The 19,750-nt window shown below is 56.5% G+C and overlaps 6 protein-coding genes across 6 annotated transcripts; 2 read left to right on the forward strand and 4 right to left on the reverse strand.

Moving 5' to 3' along the window:
• Window positions 1-997: 997 nt before the first annotated feature.
• On the forward strand, window positions 998-3,019 carry ISF_05533 (hypothetical protein; the record flags this gene model as incomplete). Its single annotated transcript, XM_018849138.1, has 3 exons — window positions 998-1,188; window positions 1,262-2,413; window positions 2,479-3,019. The coding sequence occupies 3 exons, from the start codon at window positions 998-1,000 to the stop codon at window positions 3,017-3,019; spliced, it is 1,884 nt and encodes a 627-aa protein (XP_018703709.1).
• A 384-nt stretch (window positions 3,020-3,403) lies between these two features.
• ISF_05534 (hypothetical protein) lies at window positions 3,404-6,526 on the reverse strand (the record flags this gene model as incomplete). The annotated part of the gene is made up of 3 exons (XM_018849139.1): window positions 3,404-4,203; window positions 4,269-4,481; window positions 4,543-6,526. The coding sequence occupies 3 exons, from the start codon at window positions 6,524-6,526 to the stop codon at window positions 3,404-3,406; spliced, it is 2,997 nt and encodes a 998-aa protein (XP_018703710.1).
• An 870-nt stretch (window positions 6,527-7,396) lies between these two features.
• ISF_05535 (Nucleobase cation symporter-1, NCS1) lies at window positions 7,397-9,064 on the reverse strand (the record flags this gene model as incomplete). The annotated part of the gene is made up of 1 exon (XM_018849140.1): window positions 7,397-9,064. The coding sequence occupies one exon, from the start codon at window positions 9,062-9,064 to the stop codon at window positions 7,397-7,399; it is 1,668 nt and encodes a 555-aa protein (XP_018703711.1).
• Window positions 9,065-9,736: 672 nt separating this feature from the next.
• Window positions 9,737-11,979, reverse strand: ISF_05536 (Transcription factor; the record flags this gene model as incomplete). Its single annotated transcript, XM_018849141.1, has 3 exons — window positions 9,737-10,799; window positions 10,848-10,970; window positions 11,042-11,979. The coding sequence occupies 3 exons, from the start codon at window positions 11,977-11,979 to the stop codon at window positions 9,737-9,739; spliced, it is 2,124 nt and encodes a 707-aa protein (XP_018703712.1).
• A 1,724-nt stretch (window positions 11,980-13,703) lies between these two features.
• On the reverse strand, window positions 13,704-15,860 carry ISF_05537 (heat shock 70 kDa protein; the record flags this gene model as incomplete). The annotated part of the gene is made up of 3 exons (XM_018849142.1): window positions 13,704-15,514; window positions 15,572-15,773; window positions 15,834-15,860. The coding sequence occupies 3 exons, from the start codon at window positions 15,858-15,860 to the stop codon at window positions 13,704-13,706; spliced, it is 2,040 nt and encodes a 679-aa protein (XP_018703713.1).
• A 1,344-nt stretch (window positions 15,861-17,204) lies between these two features.
• On the forward strand, window positions 17,205-19,512 carry ISF_05538 (WD domain containing protein; the record flags this gene model as incomplete). Its single annotated transcript, XM_018849143.1, has 4 exons — window positions 17,205-17,227; window positions 17,287-17,355; window positions 17,419-19,374; window positions 19,428-19,512. The coding sequence occupies 4 exons, from the start codon at window positions 17,205-17,207 to the stop codon at window positions 19,510-19,512; spliced, it is 2,133 nt and encodes a 710-aa protein (XP_018703714.1).
• Window positions 19,513-19,750: the final 238 nt, after the last annotated feature.

The following is a 19,750-nucleotide window of genomic DNA, read 5'->3' on the forward strand; positions in this document are numbered from 1 at the left end:
GCTGAGCCCGTAACATGAATGAGGTGATACAGTGCAATGCTAATAATGTCCAGCTTCACTCTGCTGGCTGGAGTTCGATCCAAAGGCAGGTCACCTGCTCATCTCGCTTTTTTGCCGTCCCAGCTAACACGTCAAACTGGCCAATAACCTGTTACCACCAAGCCAGTCTAGCCCGTGCCCCCCATCTAGGGCCCGCCTCCCATCGCGACGCCAGAGCCGCTTCCGATAGCACACTGAGGGCTGTCGATGACACGTGAGCGTTTTTTCGTGCCGCTAATACACCCATGCCACTTGAATCTACGTGAAACTACCAGCTGCGCCGTATTGTAAATGGCTTGTTATCGCCCCTAGCTGGCTCTTGACTGGTCCATCCATTGTCGAGTGGGCGCCAAGCTCAACGGGATGGGTGCATATCGAGGTGGTGGTGGTGTGCAATGCCACGTCTCCAAGCACGATACAACTTGGGCTCGTCATCACCAGTAGCTTTCGGAAACGCTTTCCCTTTTTACTTCTGTTTTCTCAATAATTTCACCTGAATTTTTCGAATCACATAGGTCACGTTGGTCCAGACACCAGTTTGTATTCCCGCTGCCACTTACAGCAAATGGTATTCCGGCCCTGCCGTTGCAGCCACATAAGATGAAGGAAGCTTGCGCAGAGAAAATTTTAAAGCGGAGAAAAAAAACAGCAAAACCAAAAAACAGGAAAAAAAAAATATTCAATCTGAGATGCGAAAAGAAAAAGAAAAGCATTTCAAGTCATCTTTCATATCGCCAAATCTGTGTAGTGTCCTGATGCTCCGCCTGTTCCCAGAACCCCAGATTACATAACCATCTCATCACACCAGTCTAGCTATTCAAATCCTTGCCTTCCATGCTGCACACAATTTTTGCCCCGCCATCAAGACTCCCCACCAGAATTCAATCGAAACCTCGTCAACAGCCAATTCAGGTCCCAACCACCATCGAATCGGGCCTGTCTGCGGCGAATAGCAACCATGGAAATCACCAGTTTCGTCCTCCAGGGACGTGACAACTCCCTCGTCTATGGTGACTACTCCACCTATCACAGCCAGCTGTCCAAGCGCCTGCTGAGCTCGCGCAAGAAGCTCGGCATCGCCACGCGGAACCGTGGCAAGTACCACAAGGCCGAGGCTATCACTTCTGAAAGAATTGCGGAGAACCGAGAGTACGAAATTGAACCTACAGAACCGCCATTTCTTCCTCCACTAGGTAGGCCTCTAGGCTAACTCTCATGTTAGATACATCCATCTGTTGCTGCTCACCAGCGAGCGGGCTTGGGCGCAAGCCATGTCAATAAAGGCCGCCCATGCGAAGATACGGACGAAGGGAATTTCTGGGCGTACAAAATCACACGTCATTTCTCGACTGAGCCGAGCTGCCAATACTGCCCAAAACCTCGTCAACGCTCTCTCGGAGACTGCCGTATCGGGCGCCTCGACTCACGATATTCTCGAAGCGAAAGCCTACCACGCGCTCATCGCCGGCGCTCTGCAGTTCGAGAAGCACGCCTGGGAGCTCTGCCTCCAAAGCTACGCTGTCTCTAGAGTCATTTACACAGCATTGACCACGGCCGGAAAGGGCGACATTTACAAGGATCTTCTTGTTGATACTATAGACCCGTCCCTTCGATTCGCTGCCTATCAGCTCAAGACGCCACGTACCATTCCCATCCCCACCATTGCGCACAAAGCCTTCCCCGATTCCAACACGGTGCTCGTAGAGCAGGTCAACGAGGTCGACCCTGGTGCTTTGTCTGGCGAGTCTGACGCAAAAACGAGTCTCGGGAATCCTGAAAAGGCTCCGGAAACCATTACCTGGCGATCACGCGAAGTGCGCATCGAGGACGCCCAAATCGCTCTTGCCTGGGCTTCCGTCAACGCCTCAAAGCAAAGCCTAGCTGAAAACCTAGCCAAGGTTAAAGCTCGGTCCCCTCGCGAGGCGGCCGCTGCGTACGACGACATCCTGACGACCACGCTGGACGCCGTAGATGCTACCCAGAAAGCTATCAATGAGCTCCGCGAAGAAGGCGTCGCGCAGAGCGACCCCCGCATGCAGAGCTTGCAAATCACCCGCACCGCCGTCAACTTTGAAATGACCAGCTGGAGAATCGGCCGCAACCGAGTGCTGATGGGAGAGTCTGACGGTGCTGTCGAGGAGCACGGCCGATCCAAGGCCATTAAGAAGGCAGAAGCCGAGGGCAAGGAGGGCGACGAGTCTGGCCCTACCGAGCTCCCCATCGCGCGAAAGCTTGCGAAGCTGAAGCAGAGGGTTGCGCTGTACGATGGAACTCTCCAAAACATCGAATCTATCAAGAATCTTCCCGGCGTGGCCGCCGACCAGGCACTTTCAGACAAGCTGGCTGCTTTTTCCAGCTATTTTGCTGCTCTCAAGTACGTGGAATCTGCTGCAGCACTCTGAATCCTTTTATTCGAAGCTAATTTTAACTGTTGTGCAGAGCTTTGGCCATTGCTCGCTCCCACGCCATCATTGGCAACGTCGCAAACGCGCTCGCCCTTATCCAGCACGCCTTTGACCGCTGCCAGTTCGCCACCAAACAGCTCAGCACCGCCGCCACCGCTACCGCTAACGAGACCGCCGCTGGCTCGCCCCTTAACATCGAGGTGTCGCCCGAGGCCGTCCAACGGCTCCTCGACCTCGTCCAGGGCGAGCTGCGCCGCCACCAGGCCATCGTCCACGTCGATAATCTCCGCAAAGAAGAGCTAGCCAAAAGCACAACCGCCCCAGCGCCGCTCGTGGAACGCCTGCACCAGTACCCCGCGGGCGGTGTCGACCTCGCCAACGTGGTCGAGTTCCCGCCCAAGAAGGCCTTCATCCCCGTCAAGCCCATCTTCCTCGATGTCGCCTGGAACTACATTAGCTATCCCGGCAAGGCGCCTGCCGCAGCCCAGGCGTCACCTGCCGCGGCGACCGCCGCGGCGAAGGCGAGCGAGCCGGCACAGCCGCAGAAGAGAGGATGGTTTGGCTTCGGCAGGTAAAGTGATGCGGTACAAAAGCGGATCAGATTTGTCTATAATAGCATATGAAACACCTAGTGGTGATTATCAAGACAGAATAAAAACTGTTCAAAAAATGGCATGCTTCTATTGCCAGCTTACGCGGGAGCTCTCAATGCTAGATTTCACTATGTACAACTTGACCTATTTGATAGATATCTCACCGATGCTGAATGTGTGCAACTTTGGTTCTCGTTTTGCCCCAGGCTTTGGCGCGCCGCCCAAGAGCACGGTGCAGATGAGCTCGACATGTGAGTTTTCATGAAACGATGATCCCCGATTACCAGATTACTAACTAATGCTTACTAGTTGCTCTTGATTTAAACTCTATACTGGGCTTGCTCGCATAAAGCTCTTCCCAAGCCCTCACGAAGTCTGAAACTCCCGAATGACACTTTCCGGCTCAACGTACGTCCCCAGCGGCTCATACACCACGTCCGGGCGGTCAAACGCCGCTGGGCCGCCGACCTCGAGCGCGGCCGCGTTTTCGCTCCAGGCCGGCGCGCATGTGACGCCCAGCACGTTGACCGCGACGCCGTACCTGTACTCTCCCACGCCCAGGGCCCTGCCCGTGCCCGCGTCCAGCACCGCGATCAAGTCCGGCACGCACGCCACCACGCCGCGGTCCTCGTGCGTCGCCAGGATGTTCTCGTTCTTGAACGGGATGCGCAGCGTGCCCCCAACCACCGCCGCCTCGCTCCGCATCACCTCGCCCTCCTCGTCGGCTTCCGCCTGGTGCGCGATGGTGACCTCGCCGTGCGAGTGACCCTTGTACAGGCGGCGCTCGACGTGCACAATCTTGCCACGGAAGAGCAGCTTAGCGCACGCGGGCCCGCCGAGCTGCTCGACGATGGCGTCGACGACGGTGGAGGCGGTGTTGGTGGCGGCGGCGCGGGCGATGCACCGGCCGACGCGCCAGGCCTGCGACAGGGTGCGCGGGACGGCCCAGCGGCGGACGAGCGCGCCGGTGGTCGGGCGGGGGCACCAGCCGACGTAGCAGCCCATCTCGGTGGAGGCGGCGCGGAGGGTGCGGTCGACGGAGCGGTCGGAGTCGGTGCGGGTCATGAGGAGGTTGCGGCCGTCGCCGGAGGCGATGCCGCACGGGATCAGCTGGTCGGGGACCTGCGCGGAGATGGTCGTCTGCCACATGGTAGGGTACGCGCGGCCTGTACGAGTTATTTTGTCAGTTGTGAGTTTGAATGACGGTGCAAGCAAAGCACGAGGCACTGACCCATCCAGTCTGCGTCTACGGCAGGTTTGTCAAAGTTCTTGCTCGACCCGACGGTCAAGGGCTGCAGACCATTTGCGCCGCCGATTTCGAGACCGATAAGCGCGTCAAAGTCGTCCACCTTTTCATGCTCCATCATCAGTTTGACGGCTAGGATCGTCTCGCTGGCACTCAGTCTCTCCGCGGGGACTACTGTAGAGCCCATAAATCCCGGCCCTAGCGATGGTCAGTCAAGTCAGTATGTGTTCGGTTGGCCTTTGGTAAAGCCTTGACATACAATAGAGCCGAGCATCTGGAGCCAAGTCTTCGGGATCGATGACTCGCAGAGTATGGCCCGCCTCCAGATGCGACTTGAGCTTCAACATCTCGGGATACGGCGATCCGCCGCCACCGCACCCCAGGACGTAGCAGCCATCCGACAGCCACTCCAGGTCAGTAGCGGACAGAAACCACTCCTGAACCCCCGTCGTCGCATTCTTCCGGATGCAGGGTCGGTAGCTCTCAATGTCAAACACCTCATCAGCCTCCGGCTCAGCAACAGGCAGAGTCTTCTCCCCCAACGTGACCTCCTCCTCGGCGCAGCCCATCGGCTCTGCCTCCACGACGACCCCGTTTTCCTCTCGTGCCTCCCGCGACGGCGAAAACTCACCCACCGTCTTCACGATGAGCCGGAACTGGTTGGCGACGTACGGGATCGGCAGGACCTCCTTCTCGGTGACGACGACGGTGTGCGGCTGGGCGCCGGCGGCGACCGCGCGCTCCGTCGCGAGCTGGACGGCCTGGGCCAGTGCCGCGGAGACGGACTGGTCGGCCGTGTCCTTGACCATGTCGACGACGGCGCTGACCTTGGCGACGGCGGCGCCGACCGCGTTGGCCACGTCGTGGTGGGGAGGCCGGATGACGCGGGAGACGCCGGCGAGCGTGTCGGGGGCGATGATGGAGCCGCCGCCGACGAGGATGAGGGGCACGTCGTCGGGCGACGTCTTGACCAGGTCGATGGCCCTCTCCAGCTTCTTGCGGATGACTGCCTGCGCGTCGCTGACCACCTTTTGGTCAACCTCATCGACCAGGCTCCTGTCGCCTACCTTGGCGGCGGCCCCGGCTGCCACCGCGACATCCGTAGCCGTCATGACGTCTCCCCCAAACACGAGCCCCTTCTCCTGGATGGCGTGGCCGACCGAGTCTGGCCCGACGCTCACGCCGCCGCGCGCCATCTCGCGCACGACGGACCCCCCTCCAAGCCCGATGGACTCGACGTGCGGCATGGAATAGTTCACCCGGACACGCGCCACCGTCGCCTCGGCCACGCCCTGTCTCGGGTATCCAGACGGCAGCAGCACGCCGACATCGCTCGTCGTGCCGCCAACATCACACACGATGCTCGTCGCGCCGGCCTTGCCGTCCTCGTACATGCCGCTGAGGTACGCCGCGCCGCGCATCGAGTTCGTCGGCCCCGACGAGAACGTGCGAATCGGCAGCCTCGCCGCGCTGCGCGCCTCGATCATGGTGCCGTCGTTCTGCGTCAGGTGCAGCGGGCAGCGCAAGCCCAGCCTCGCCAGCGCCTTCCGGAACTCACCGATGGTGCGCGCGGCGAACCGCAGGATCGACGCGTTCAGGATCGTCGCGTTCTCGCGCTCCAGGAACCCGAGCCCGGACACCTCGTGCGAGCACACCACCGCGACCTCGGGGAGTTGGCGGTTGACAATCGCCCGCACCGCCTCTTCCTGGTGAAGGTGGCCGCTGTCCAGGGGCGCGAAGACGCCCACGACGGCGACGCAGCGGATGCCCCGCTCGCGGATGGCCTCGCACTCCCTGCGGACCTGCTCCGCGCGGACGGGCGCCTCGAGGCTGCCGTCAATGTGCAGCCCGCCGTCGAGGAACGCGTGGTAGCCATGCATGATGCGCCGCAGGCCGGCGGGAAAGTCGGAGAAGGGCGGGACCTCGCGGGTGAAGGAGCGGGAGAGGCGCAGGACGGCGACGCGCTCGAGGTGGCGCGCGTCGTGCTCGACGATGGCGTTGATAAAGTGCGTGGTGCCGACGGCGATGGAGGAGACGCGGTCCGGGTCGACGCGGCTCTGGGACAGCACGCTCCGGACGGCGCGCTCGATGCCGGCGGTGACGTTGGGGGAGGTGGTGGGGGATTTGTGGGAGGCGATGACGGAGCGGGCGTGGTCCCCGACGGAGGTGTCGACGATGACGGCGTCGGTGTTGGTGCCGCCGACGTCGACGCCGATGCGATAGACGGGAGGGTTGATTGTCATGGCTGAGGTTGTGTGATGATGGGGGGAAGGAGATGTGTAGTGTTGATGGTCAAGGTCGAGTTGTCGCGAGTTCATGTTCCCCGTCAGGCTTTAATAGAGCTCACTTTCCAGGAGTCTCCCGATAGCGGCATGGCCGCTCCTTTCATTGTAGTAGTCTCATGCATGCACAATCGGCAGAGGGGTATGGAGTATAGATTGGGTAGTATCAGACAGAGCCCGACGTCCGGGGCGCCGTGTTGTCGACCGGCTAGGCCCCCCCCCCCTCCCCCGTTCGGACTTGTCCACAGCCACCCAACAAAAAGGCAATAAAAAAAATAAGAAAATGAAAAAAAAAAAATTTAAAGCAAGAAAAACCAGACTCCATTCGGAGAATACTTAAACTCTTGGCAAAAACAATACCGTAGAGAGGTGGTGTGATGGGAACATGTACAAGAGGGCGCAAAACATCTCCGTGCTCAAGTCCGATGGCATGTCCCGTATCTGCTTCATGTCCGAACAGACAACTCCGAGTCGCAAGATAAGTAGCATCGCCATCTTATTTATTACGTTTATCTTATGAATACACCCTCCTATCTCTTTGTTTAGCTTGTTACTATTTAGTTGGCATGGTAATCTTCCCACCACCGACCGCAACAGTAGCCTAGCTGTGGGAGGGCGCCATCATCAGATGCTGGCCTTCTAGCCTCCATACCTCTGCTCTTGCTGTTATACACAGCGTGCGTGAGGAACTTGAGGTTACGTCTCTGTAGCCGCTTTCGGACTACTCATTCACTCTTTTCTCAAAAGACATGGCGTTGAGAAACACGTTCGTATTATGGCATGTCCATGTCACTAGCGACTCGACTTGGTGGCTGGATTCATCGAAACCAACTACGCCTTGGTGACTGAAGCATCGGAGGACCGCTTCAATTCCTTCTCAGCACCCAAATCCTGCCCCTGCCCTTCAATGACCTGCTGAACGCCCAGTCTCTCGCCCTCGTACGCCGTAAACGTCCCGTAAATGTCCGTCGCATCCATCGCCCCCAAGCCCTTCGGCGGCCATGCCCAGACCAGCCCGTAATACACCAAGACGCTGATCAAGAAGCCGACAACAAAAGCCATGTCGTACAGGTGCTTCGCCCCGGCCGTCACGCGCAGGCGCGGCGCGACCGACGCCAGAAATCCCGGAAACTGCGGCGCCCAGCCAAGCACCCACGCCACCACCGTGCGCCAGTTGACGCCGTGCCAGTAGTAGTACGACCCGTCCCTGTCGGCCGTGTACAGCTGGCTCAGCTCAATCTTTCTTTTGCGGACAATCCAGTAGTCACAGATCTGGATGCCCATCATCGGCGCCAGGAAGAGCGAGTAGCTGCTCAGCACCGTCACGAACGTGGACGCCGAGGACAGCAGGTACCACGGGCACAGCGCACAGGAAACGATCAGGCCAATGTACCCGCCGCGGCGGATGTTGACGTACGTCGGGAAGATGCCGCTGAGGTCCATGCCCAGCGAGAACGCGTTGTCGACCGTGTTGATGGCCAGCTGGGAGGTGATCATCCCCGCGCCGGCGAAGAAGGCAGCCGCGCGGGACCCGGAGCTGTAGTCGGTTTGCAGCCAGCGCAGGATAATGTCCGCCGGGTTCCAGAGCGGCGTTCCGTAGATCTTGACCGTCGCCGAGGTGGTCAGGCAGCCAAACAGCGGCATGATGGTGCCGAGGCTAATGATGGCCGTCCACTGCCCGGTGACCTGGTCGCCCGGGCGGCGCGCGAACCGCGACCAGTCCGACGCGTTGGTCAGGGCCGCCGCGATGCCGCCCACCGTCGTCGTGACGCCGCGGATAATCGCCCAGGCCAGCTCCGCGTTGCTCACCGTGGCCGAGGCCGACACCAGCGGTCCCGCGCCGCCCGCCGCCACCAGCGCCCAGATCATAATGGCCACCAGCGTGACAAACGCAATCGTGTTCATCACGGCGAACGGCTTCTTGGTCTTCTCCGGCGGCAGGTACATGACCGGCAGGCTGATCAGGAGGAACACGACCCAGCCGACAAACTGCGCCGTCGTCATGTGCGTCGACGCGGGCATCGTGTTTTTCATGTAGTGGAACTGGGGGAAGACGGAGCTGAGCACGGCGGTGGTGAAGAGCCCGCCGAACCACGACTGCAGCGCGAACCAGACGAGCGACAGCAGCTGCCGCTGGGCCACGGCGAAGAAGCTGCCGTAGATGCCCCAGAGTAGCCGCGCGATAACCGGGTAGCCGACGTGCCACTCGGCGCCGATCCAGCCACCAAAGACCTGCACCGCGGCGATGATGATCTTGCCGAGGATAACGGCGACGATGGTCTGCCACACCGACAGGCCGGTCGCGACGAGCGAGGAGCCGATTTGCCAGTTGCTGATGGCAATCTGGTTGATAGCTTGGAAGGAGAAGAAGGTGAGGCTGTCCCAGGTGCGGCGTGAGGGCGGCAGCGGGCGCACATCGTCGTTGATCCAGTAGTTGCGCTCATTGCCCAGCTTGGTCGGGACTTTGAGGTAGTCTAGCACTTGCGAGAACGATGGCATTTTGAATTTGTGAGTTTTGGAAGGGTCGTGTCGGTGTGACAGTCGTGGGATCATGGAGCACTGTCATGAAGAACTGTCGTGGAGAATTTCCGGGGTGCATGAGTTGCTCAGAGTAGGATACTTATTATACAGAGGCGTCTCTCTCTGTTCACGACCGCGCCACTGTATCGCACGTATCAGCACATCGTCGTGTCAAAGCGCGCCCTCGAGTGGCGTGTAGATACATGTCAATCTGAAATCCGGGGAAGTTTGCTGGACAGGCGCCGAGTAGACTGTAGATAAGTCTTCCAAACTGCCGATTGGTGTACGTGGACTGGGCATGGCGTTACTTGGCGTTACATGGCGCAACATGGCGTTTAATATTTGAGCCACGCTCGGAGTTGTTGTTCGGACATGCCTTGACCCATCATCATCCATCCTGGGAAATATTTCACGTTGCCCGCAATCGTACTCGGCGCAAATTGCAATCAATACATGCCGACACGGCATCAATACCTGTTAAATTTTTTCATCAACGGCATGACGCGGCAAGACGCCTCGTTATAGCTTCTATCGCCTATACCCCCGGCAAATCAACTTGGCCTGGTCATCGCAGCGTTATGACATTATCCACATGCGCGGTGGCTGTCTGGACGGCGTCTTGGTGTAGTGATGTGTAGGGCGCAATGTACGTCATCCTCCCGCGTTGAGGGCGTCGGTGAGAGCACCTGTCATGTCCCAGTTTAAGAGATCCAGAGTCAGCATAGAATCCAGCGCTTGGTACCCGAAAATAGCAGTTTCTATCCCAGCCAGGCCATCCGGCGACACTGCTTCACCAGCACGTACTCCGCCGCTGGTAGTCAAAGTCGCCACGGCCGTCATGGGCGCCGGCGGCACGATTGATGAGCCTACCCTCACCGCTGAAGGGCTGTGTTCCTCCGAGTACCGACCGAGGTAGGCGCGGGTCGCCTGCTCGCCTCCCAGAATGACGCTGATGTCCGACACCAGCTTTTCTGCGTCGCGCGCCGTGTACGGCCGGTGACGCTCATAGTATGCGATCATGTTGGTCAGTACTGTTCGGCCATGCTGCGCCAGCGGTGCAAAGCAGCCTTGGTCCTCGACCTGCCTCAAGTCGCGGGCAAGATTCTGCAGCCATTCGAGGGCGTCCGGAAATGGCTGCGCCCCCTCTACGAGAATCAGGGCAGCAATGGTGACCGCAATGGAGAAGATCTGATAGCTGCAAGTAAAGAACTTTTGCCGGTACGCAGGGGCCGTCTCGAGGCGGATTTCCTTGTAGACCGTCAGGGCATCTTGCGCCGCTTCGGCACAGCTTCTCCATGATTCGTTGCCACGAATGGACAGGAACGGCTTGTGCATGCGGATGCGCTGCGTCGCGACGCACGTTCGCAGGATATGATGCTGCCACTTCACATATTCAAATCCGGCAAACGAGCCCCTTGCATTTGGCTGGAGATACCACGGGAGGGCTTGCATGAACTCTAGTAGCTCTTTCTCCATCATGACGACGTTCTCGTACGATGTGAGAAATGTGCCGTTGCCTGAACAGACTCGCTTGTTGATGAGCTGGAAGAGCTGGGCCATATGCACCTTCAGAGTCGCCTCTGTGGGTTCGTGGATTGGGCGGATGACGATGGAATCTGATGTGAGATCGACATCGTTGCAGTTGAGCGGCAGAGGGACGTTGTGAGCTTCAACTCGGATTAGAGGTGGGCGGTCTAGGCAGATGGCCTGGAAACTGTGACGAATCAGCCAAGCCCGCAAAAAGGACCTTGAATTCACTGACGTGTCTGTGTCCACCAAATCTGACCAGAGTCGGTGCTGAATCTCATCATCCAGGTTCTTGGACGGTGAGCTGTTCTTATCCAGGTTCAGGGCATGCGCATGGCGAACGGCTTGTCCAAGTCGGCTGCGAGAGAGATTCTTGTCAGTACAGGGCAGCACAGTAGGAAGAGAGCCAAGTGAAGCAGGAATGCATACGAATTTAGTATTTCAAAATTGTTGGTCGCAAACCAGTATAGTCGCGACACAATAAAAGTCTGGATTTGCACGAGCCGCGGCTTCGTTTCGTGCTCGCCCACGTGTAATGCCTGCTGCGAGGCGAGGTGCCATGATCGGGCCAGCTTGCGTATGGACGTCCTTGGTATACTCACAATTTCAATGGCTTCGAATGGGATGTACAGTGCGCTGACAGATATAATGGAAAAGAGCAACGAGAGCCACAATAGATCAGCCTCGTCAACGTGCGTGTCCCAGAAGTGTGCGTACTCCCTGCGGAAGGAAGGTGCATGGACGGGCAGCCAGAGCCAGTTATGGTGCTCGAAATAGTACGTCGTCAAAATGTCACACTGTCCACGTGTAGGCAACGCATTTACGAGCTGGTCTTTCCAGAACTTGTTGGAGCTGCCTTCAACTGGGTCAAGGAGACTCCAGATCGAGGACTGGCTCATGTAAGCAGCGAGAGGGGTTCCTGCACGATGAGCAGCAGCACAGGGTCCGCGACTGCTCTGCAGCTGCTCTGCCGCAGCCGCAATGGAGAGGCCGCCAATAGTTTGTGCCTGTCTGACCGCAGAGGGCGGTATTGACTGGACAGTTCTTTGTCGGGTGACAAGATTGGGCCTCGTGTCGGCGTCTATCCCAGCCGGCTGAGCAGCAGTTTCGCGAGCTTCGCTGGAGAGCGGAGAAATCGATGATGACGTGGACTTGTTCGCATGCCGCGGTGCCGGGTTTTCCTGGCAAAGATCCTTGCGGTCATACCGCACGCATGTTCCGCACGGAACCTGGCGATCGCAACGGAGCTTGTGATGTCTGCAAGGAAGGCAGCTCAACGGCTGACGCTTGGCGCCTCTGTGTCCCTTTCTGCTGCGCCCGCTGAACGGCAGGTCGGTGTTCGGAGATGTTGATATGTGATGCAGCATGACGGTTTTCAGATCTGATCAAGAACTCTGCTTCAGTGTTGACGCGCTCATGGTTGCATGTGAGCCGGAGATGTGCTCGATAGATGTAATTCGGAGTTGAAAGTGGCGCCTGTACTAATCTCTAGGGAAGCAGTCTGCATCTCCGACCGCGTCATCACCAAAGTGGTCGGAGAAGCACCATCAAGTCCGATTGGACGAGGGAGTCAACTGTCGGCCCACACGAATACCAGGCTGGGATTATTTCTACGCCACAGATAGGCAGCCACATTTCTACTGTACTTTGCCCGGTACTCTACCCTACATACTTACATCGTGTTACTGTAGGTGGCCTGCATCTGACTTGAAACTCCCTCCTCCACTATCAAAGGCTGATTATTGAACATTTTACTACTATGGGTGGAAGATCCTTGTTTTGTGTCCGGCTAAACAGCAATTGGAAAGAAGTCGTTTGACTTCTGAGTTGCTGCGTCTGCCGATGGTATGCAAGTGCTAGCGTCTGTGAGACATGTTCGTCATATTTTCCTACCTCAACTTCTTGATTCGAGCTAGCAATGATCCCAGACTTGATCTGGAATTTTATAGCCAGTCCGGTAAATGGATAACCAAGACAGGAGTGATTCATGATAAGTACTACATGTACCGTCCAGAGCTCGATGAATGCGCCTCAGGATGTAGTCCACAACGTCCATCATTTGCGCCCACGGACCGGATCAAGTCTGCAACACCCGCAAAGGTCCAATGAACAAGCCCTTTCCAGCCATACAATAATCAGCGACCTACAGATACTCAAGGCTTTTCTATTCCAGTACACTTATACCCTGCTTTTATTTGCCGCACGTTGGTGATGCAGCAGATGATGAGTGCACATGAGGACCAGGCGGCCACATGGCCGCCCTTCTCGTCTTGGTTCATGGCCGGGCGCGTGCACAAGCCGACGGCCTCCGTGTGCCTTGTCGCCGTTGCCGCCATCTCGCTACTCGTCCTTGCGTTTCTCACCTACACGGGCCACCATTTGAGGGAAGGCCAGTGCAACGGTGGCTGCCGCCGGCTTTTTCTTAGGCGCCGCCTCTGCCAGCGCTGTCTGGGTGACGACGGCCGAAATCGGGCGACGAGATTTGGGATGCTCCGGAGCGGCGAAGACATCGTGTTGGAGATGACTGTAGTTAAGGAATTGGAAAGGACAGCGGCGCCGTGGCACGGATCAAACACGCTCAACACGGCATGGGGATGGATGACATGACACCTTCTCCGAAGCATACAACATCAACACTAGAATGAGCATAGTCACGATTCACCGTATTTTGCATTCAGAAATATTCGTCTCGCTGGTCGTTACCAAGAAATACATTTCCGGCTCTCCATAGATCTAGAGGGGGGAGGTGCTATTATATCATCTAACTTAAACATATTGTTTTACATTCAAACCAAGAATACACGAGACCCCTCTTGCGTCCATGAAATCATCCGTAACAAACATCTCTCAATCGAGATTTTATGCTCCAACGCCGGTTCCGCAAACCATGATATTAAAAGACATGGGTGAAGTGTGTTTTTGAAGGGGTAACAGCAATGGCTGAGGGGATATGAGTACAAGAAAAAATACAAGGAGAAAATACATCTAAGTCACTCTCCGCGCTTCTCTATAATCGGGCGGTTCGCTTTTCTCGTTTTTTTGTGTTGAGAGGTTGTGTGTTGTTAACAGGGGGTGAGATCGGATTGAACATTTAAGGCTTGCTCTCATCCTTCTTCTCGCCCTCGGTCGACTGCTGCTCACCAGAAGCCTGCTCACCAGAGTTGGCCTCGTTGCGGGCCTTGTGCATCTTGTCGAAAAGATTCAGGCTGGCAACCTGGAGCTCGTCTGTCTTCTCCTTGATTTCGGTGGCAGTGGCCTCGCCCTCGCCGGACTGGCTCTTGGCGATGAACTCACGGAGGGCAGTGATCTTCTCCTTGATACCATCGGCCTCGGTCTTGTCGAGCTTGTCGGCATACTCGTTCAGGGCACGCTCAGTATCGTTGAGGACAGAGTCGGCGCGGTTGGCAGCCTCGATGGCAAGCTTGCGCTCCTTGTCAGCCTCGGCATACTTCTCCGAGTCCTCAACCATCTGCTGGATCTCGTTGTCAGAGAGACCAGAGCCAGAGGCAATGGTGATAGACTGGTCCTTGTTGGTGGACTTGTCCTTGGCGTGAACGTGGACGATAGAGTCGGCGTCAATATCGAAAGTAACCTCAACCTGGGGAACGCCACGGTGGGCAGGGGGGATACCGACGAGCTGGAAGTTGCCGAGGAGCTTGTTGTCCTTGACGAGCTCACGCTCACCCTGGTAGACCTTGATCTCGACAGCAGTCTGGAAATCAGCAGCGGTGGAGAAGACCTGGGACTTCTTGGTGGGGATGGTGGTGTTGCGGTTGATCAGACGAGTGAAGACACCGCCGAGGGTCTCAATACCGAGAGAGAGGGGAGTAACATCGAGCAGAAGAAGGTCCTTGACCTCACCAGAGAGGACAGCACCCTGGATAGCGGCACCAATGGCAACAGCCTCGTCGGGGTTGACCGACTTGGCGGGATCACGACCGAAGATGCCCTTGACGGACTCAGCAACCTTAGGCATACGGGTCATGCCACCGACGAGGATGACCTCCTGAATCTCTTTGGCCTGGAGGTTGGCATCCTTGAGAGCCTTGCGAACGGGCTCAATAGTACGGGTGATGAGAGGGTCAACCATCTTCTCCAGCTGAGCACGGCTAAGCTTCATGTTGATGTGCTTAGGACCGGAAGCGTCAGCAGTGATGAAAGGAAGGTTGATGTCGGTCTGCAGAGAGGAGGAAAGCTCGATCTTGGCCTTCTCAGCAGCCTCACGGATACGCTGGATAGCCATGCGGTCACCAGAGAGGTCGAGGCCAGAGGTCTTCTTGAAGTCGGCAACCATGTGACGGACCAGGTGAATATCGAAATCCTCACCACCAAGGTGGGTGTCACCATTGGTGGACTTGACCTCGAAGACACCGTTCTGAATCTCAAGGATAGAGATATCGAATGTACCACCACCAAGATCGTAGACAGCGACAATACGGTCAGCCTCCTTCTCAAGACCGTAGGCGAGAGCGGCGGCGGTAGGCTCGTTGACAACACGGAGGACGTTGAGGCCGGCAATCTGGCCAGCATCCTTGGTGCTCTGGCGCTGGGCATCGTTGAAGTAAGCGGGGACAGTGACGACGGCGTTCTTGATGGGCTTGGAGAGGTAGGCCTCGGCGGTCTCCTTCATCTTGTTGAGGACGAAGCCACCAATCTGAGAGGGAGAGTACTTCTGGTCGCGAGCAGAGACCCAGGCGTCGCCATTGCTGTGCTGGACAATCTTGTAAGGGACCTCCTTGATGTCGCGCTGAACCTCAGCGTCGGTGAACTTGCGACCGATCAAACGCTTGGTAGCGAAGAGAGTGTTCTCGGGGTTGACGACGGCCTGGCGCTTGGCGGCGACACCAACAAGGCGCTCACCATCCTCGGCGAAAGCGACGACGGAGGGAGTTGTGCGGGCACCTTAGTTACAAAGTTAGCGGATGCAGAAGCAGCTTGGAAAGTCAATTGGAGACCTACCTTCGGAGTTCTCAATGATGCGAGGGACTTTGCCCTCCATGATGGCGACGGCAGAGTTAGTGGTACCGAGATCGATACCAATGACGGAACCCTGAACCTTCTGTTCACCCTCGGCGGCAGTCGATTCGAAGCGGGCGAATCTGGATGCCAAAGGGGCTCTGAAGGCGGCCTGGCGAGCGGCCAAGGGGGTAGCTCGGGGAAGCTAGAAAAAAAGTTAGCGACTGAGTTTCCATCGCTGGCAACGAGTATAGTGAAAACTTACAGCTCTGGAGAGACGTGAGGCGAACATCTTAAATATTATGAGGGGTATTAAAAAAGGAAAAAAGAAGAAGCTCGCGCGACAAACAATGGCGCAAGGAGAGGATGATGAGGAAGGAGAGGTGATGGAGGTAGAATGGAGAAGGGGAAGAAGGCGAAAATTTCTGGCGCAGAAAAAAGCACTCCTAATACCTAGTCATAGAAGCCGAGAGAAAGAGGCAATGAAGGGGCCGGGTCCACCCGTTACTGGGGCTAGTGACGGCTGGAAAGGAGCGGAAAATTGAAAATTCCGAGATGAACACCGAGACATCCTTGGGGGTAGGGCACGTGACCCATTCTCAGAGTGTAAGTTAACAAGTAATCGATGAGAATGTGTGCAATTGTTCGGCCATGGCAGAGGAAAACTGAACCCAGTTCTAATAGTAAAGGCTGTGTTTCTATATAAAAGTCTGGCTAGCAGTCTTGCAAACGAGCGGTTTGTTCGGCTACACCAGCAGGTGCCAACTGAAAGTACCCCGTACTTTTACTGTATCTGGAGACATTAAATAGACGTTGCGGGTGCACCTTTCCCATGCAATCGACACAATGGGAATTGACATGGCCTTTCCACAAGGTCAAATCCCTTTGGCCCCATCCCAAAATAGATGTTACGTTTTTTGGTGACTACAGACCGGGGCTGTGTCCCTGTTTAGGTAGGTCAAGAAGTCAAGTGCGTGATAGATCTGTGATGTGGTACTGATGACTAAGGCCCAGCCCCAGCAATCCCCAGTCGAGCTTTGGCCACTGAGCATTTGGACTGCTGTTTATTGGGGGGTTAAATGGGGCCCCTTGGGCGTTTCTCGGCGCAGGCGCAGCGGCCAGATAACAGGCTCTCACGCCTAACTTTAGTGGTCAAGCGGCTGCCACATTGGCTCGCAATTTGCTTTGGGTACCTCTGCGGACAGGCAATTTGAGTATATATAGCAGGTACCTACCAACCAACCTACATCGAGTTCTGACTCCAGCTGCCCACGCGCTCACTCGCCCGCGGCCCCCCCCCAAGTTTTGGCTTTACCAAACCCGAGAGAAGGGACGTCATTTACTCCCATCGCACGAACTAATCTCAACCTTTTCCTCATCTCAGTCCCTGCACCACCTCCTCCGTTTCACCGAATCCGCTCTGCCTCATCCTCGTCTACCGCAATTCCGACTGTGAACCGTATTCCTGACCTCTCGTGTGGCGCCTTGGGTGCTCGCGCTTGTCTTCGCGACCTTCTAGCAACAAGCGGACCTCATACCCCATCTTGGCGACTCGCAATTCCGATCCTGGCTTTCGCCACCTGGTGGCACAGCACTGCCGCTGGTACATTGCTGCATATAATCTCTTCTAGTCATCATGACTGCGAAAGACGATGCAGTGTTAGTCTCAATATCGTCCCTTGCTGCCTGAAACCGTACTGACCCAAACATCCCTCCAGGTACTGCCACACAGACAGCATCGTTTCACGCGGGCGGCGGAAGCACTATCGTATCCCCGTTCGCTCACAGTAAGTCTTTCCCTATGCTTATCTCTTCCTTGCAATCAGATCATTCTGACAACGGGCTACCAGGCATTGGCAGCTCCGATCCCTGATCTCGGCCGAAAAACGTCACCTTATATACTTCCCAGGAGGGAATGGGAGCAATCATGTGCAGAGGTTGAATACCTTCACGGAAGAGTGTGAAACTATCAAGCTTCTCACTTTCGCACCTCGATGTCTTGTGGCCGAGAATGGGTGGTTATGCTGTGGAAGTGAGAGTGGCGACTTTGTCGCCATACGTCTCGACGAGGGCAACGACAGTAGTAACCCCAACACACCGCTCAATCTGGACCCTGACGCCCGCTTGTCGTTGAATCTGGAGTCTCGGGAGGAATCACTCCTCTCGCTAATAACCCAGGCCCGACGATCCAACAAGAGTCTGATAGCCAAAAGCGTCAAGCTAGCCAACGATCGAGTCAACTGCATAACCATGTGGTTTCCTGGCGCCCTCGCTTCTCCCGTGGAAGGAGCCTATACGGAACCCGTTGCTATCCTAGCCAACAATGACTGCACCGTGACCATCATCAGCCTACGCGACTTCGATCAGAGCGACAAGACAAGCCCACTAGACGTCGTCACCTACCCCGATTTTGTCAACCGTGCGACTATCTCCCCCGACGGGCGCATGATGGTCGCTATCCTGGACGATCCTTATCTCTATGTTCACGTTCGCGCGGAAAAGCCCCGCGAGTCAGGATGTGCATCAGAGTATGCGTGGGAATTTCGTCAACGACTGATGCTTAAAAGTCAGAAGAAGGGTGACAGGACAGACAGCCGCGGAAGCTTCGCGGCTTGCTTCTCGAACTCGGGCTCCTATCTTGCCGTTGGTACGCAGCATGGAGTCATATCGATATATGATGCCGAAATGCTGTTAGACGCCAATGCGCAACCTCTCATCACAACTTTCGAATCCTCCAGGCCGCGAAGTGGGCCAGGCGCAATTCGCGATATGGCTTTCTCTCCGGGCCCGTATGATATATTGGCGTGGACAGAAGATCGTGGCCATATTGGTATCGCTGACGTGCGGACCAATTTTGTGGTGCGTCAAATTGTAGATATCAGTGTCGATACCGATTTTGAGCATATTGGCATCGTTGACCGCAACACCATCGACCCGAGACTGCTTGATGGTCAGAGTTCATCAAGGAGAGACGGTAGTCAGCTGGCTAGGGGCGGTCTCCCAGCATCCAGGCGTGAAGGCAATGGTCGGATTGACACTTTGAACCAGCCTCTCACACCGAGCGAGACGATGGTGCTGGAAGCTATACAAGGAGACCGTCGCCGACGAGACAGGATACCCCAACGGACTGATGGCGGGGATACTACCATGACTGACCCATCTTGGTCGTATTTGGCAAACTTGCGGTCACCAAACATCGAGAACGATTCGTCGCGAACTCGCCAGCGCAGTAGTAGTGTCAGTCGCGGAAGTTCGGAGACACCCAGTTCGTATCGAGACCAGAGAGAAAGAGAAAGGGAGAGATTCACCGATCGAGTCCGAAACATTCAGCAGCTTGCAAGAGATCCAAGCAACAGACTTTCCGGGCGCCGAGATCAGAGATGGATCGATAGGCTAGGCGAAACTGTGGCAGCGATGCGAGAGCAGCGCGAGCGTGATGGGGACCGCCCGGATGCATCGTATCTCAACGTCCTTGATATTCTGCAGGCAAGGGAGAGAAGTGCTGGATACGCTGCAGCAACTGGGACATCAACCGCCACAGGGACTGCGACGGGAACCGCGGCGGGAACGGGAACGGGAACGGGAACTGGGTCACGTACTGTGACAACAACTGCCAGTACTCTCGCAAACGAGGCCGAACGCGATGATTCCTCGCTGCTAGTGCCCCTAGTGAATCAGGTCGTTAACCGATGGGAAGAAAGCGCGATACGAGGCACTCTTCCAACGGAACACACGGGGCTGTTCGAAGTACCCCCTTCACCGGATAACACAGCTGGGCTTGCCTGGAGCGATGATGGCCGCACCCTGTAAGACATTCCGCTTTGCATAAGCTTGACTCAATTGCTAACAATGCGCGTAGGTTTATTGGAGCACAAAACGGCATCTACGAATTCCATATCAACACGCAGGCCCGACTCTTCCACCCTAGCATGCAGATGCGGTAAACGCGAACCCGCCAATCGACGACCCTTTCAGTTCCTGTCTACTGTGAATTGTCCATTATCCTTTCATTTATAACATTAGCATGCGCTCGTTACGCGGACACGGAGTTGACTTGATTCTCATTTCTCGCACCTTTTCTATCTTCCTCGGCTTCCCCATTGCCTTCCCATTCCCAACTACAATGAGTCTCTATGCAAACGGCGTATGACGGAGATGGACGCGGCTATCTTTCGGTGGCTC

The sequence above is a fragment of the Cordyceps fumosorosea genome (genome assembly GCF_001636725.1).
Source record: "Cordyceps fumosorosea ARSEF 2679 chromosome Unknown scaffold_13, whole genome shotgun sequence".
Taxonomy (NCBI): Eukaryota; Fungi; Ascomycota; class Sordariomycetes; order Hypocreales; family Cordycipitaceae; genus Cordyceps; species Cordyceps fumosorosea.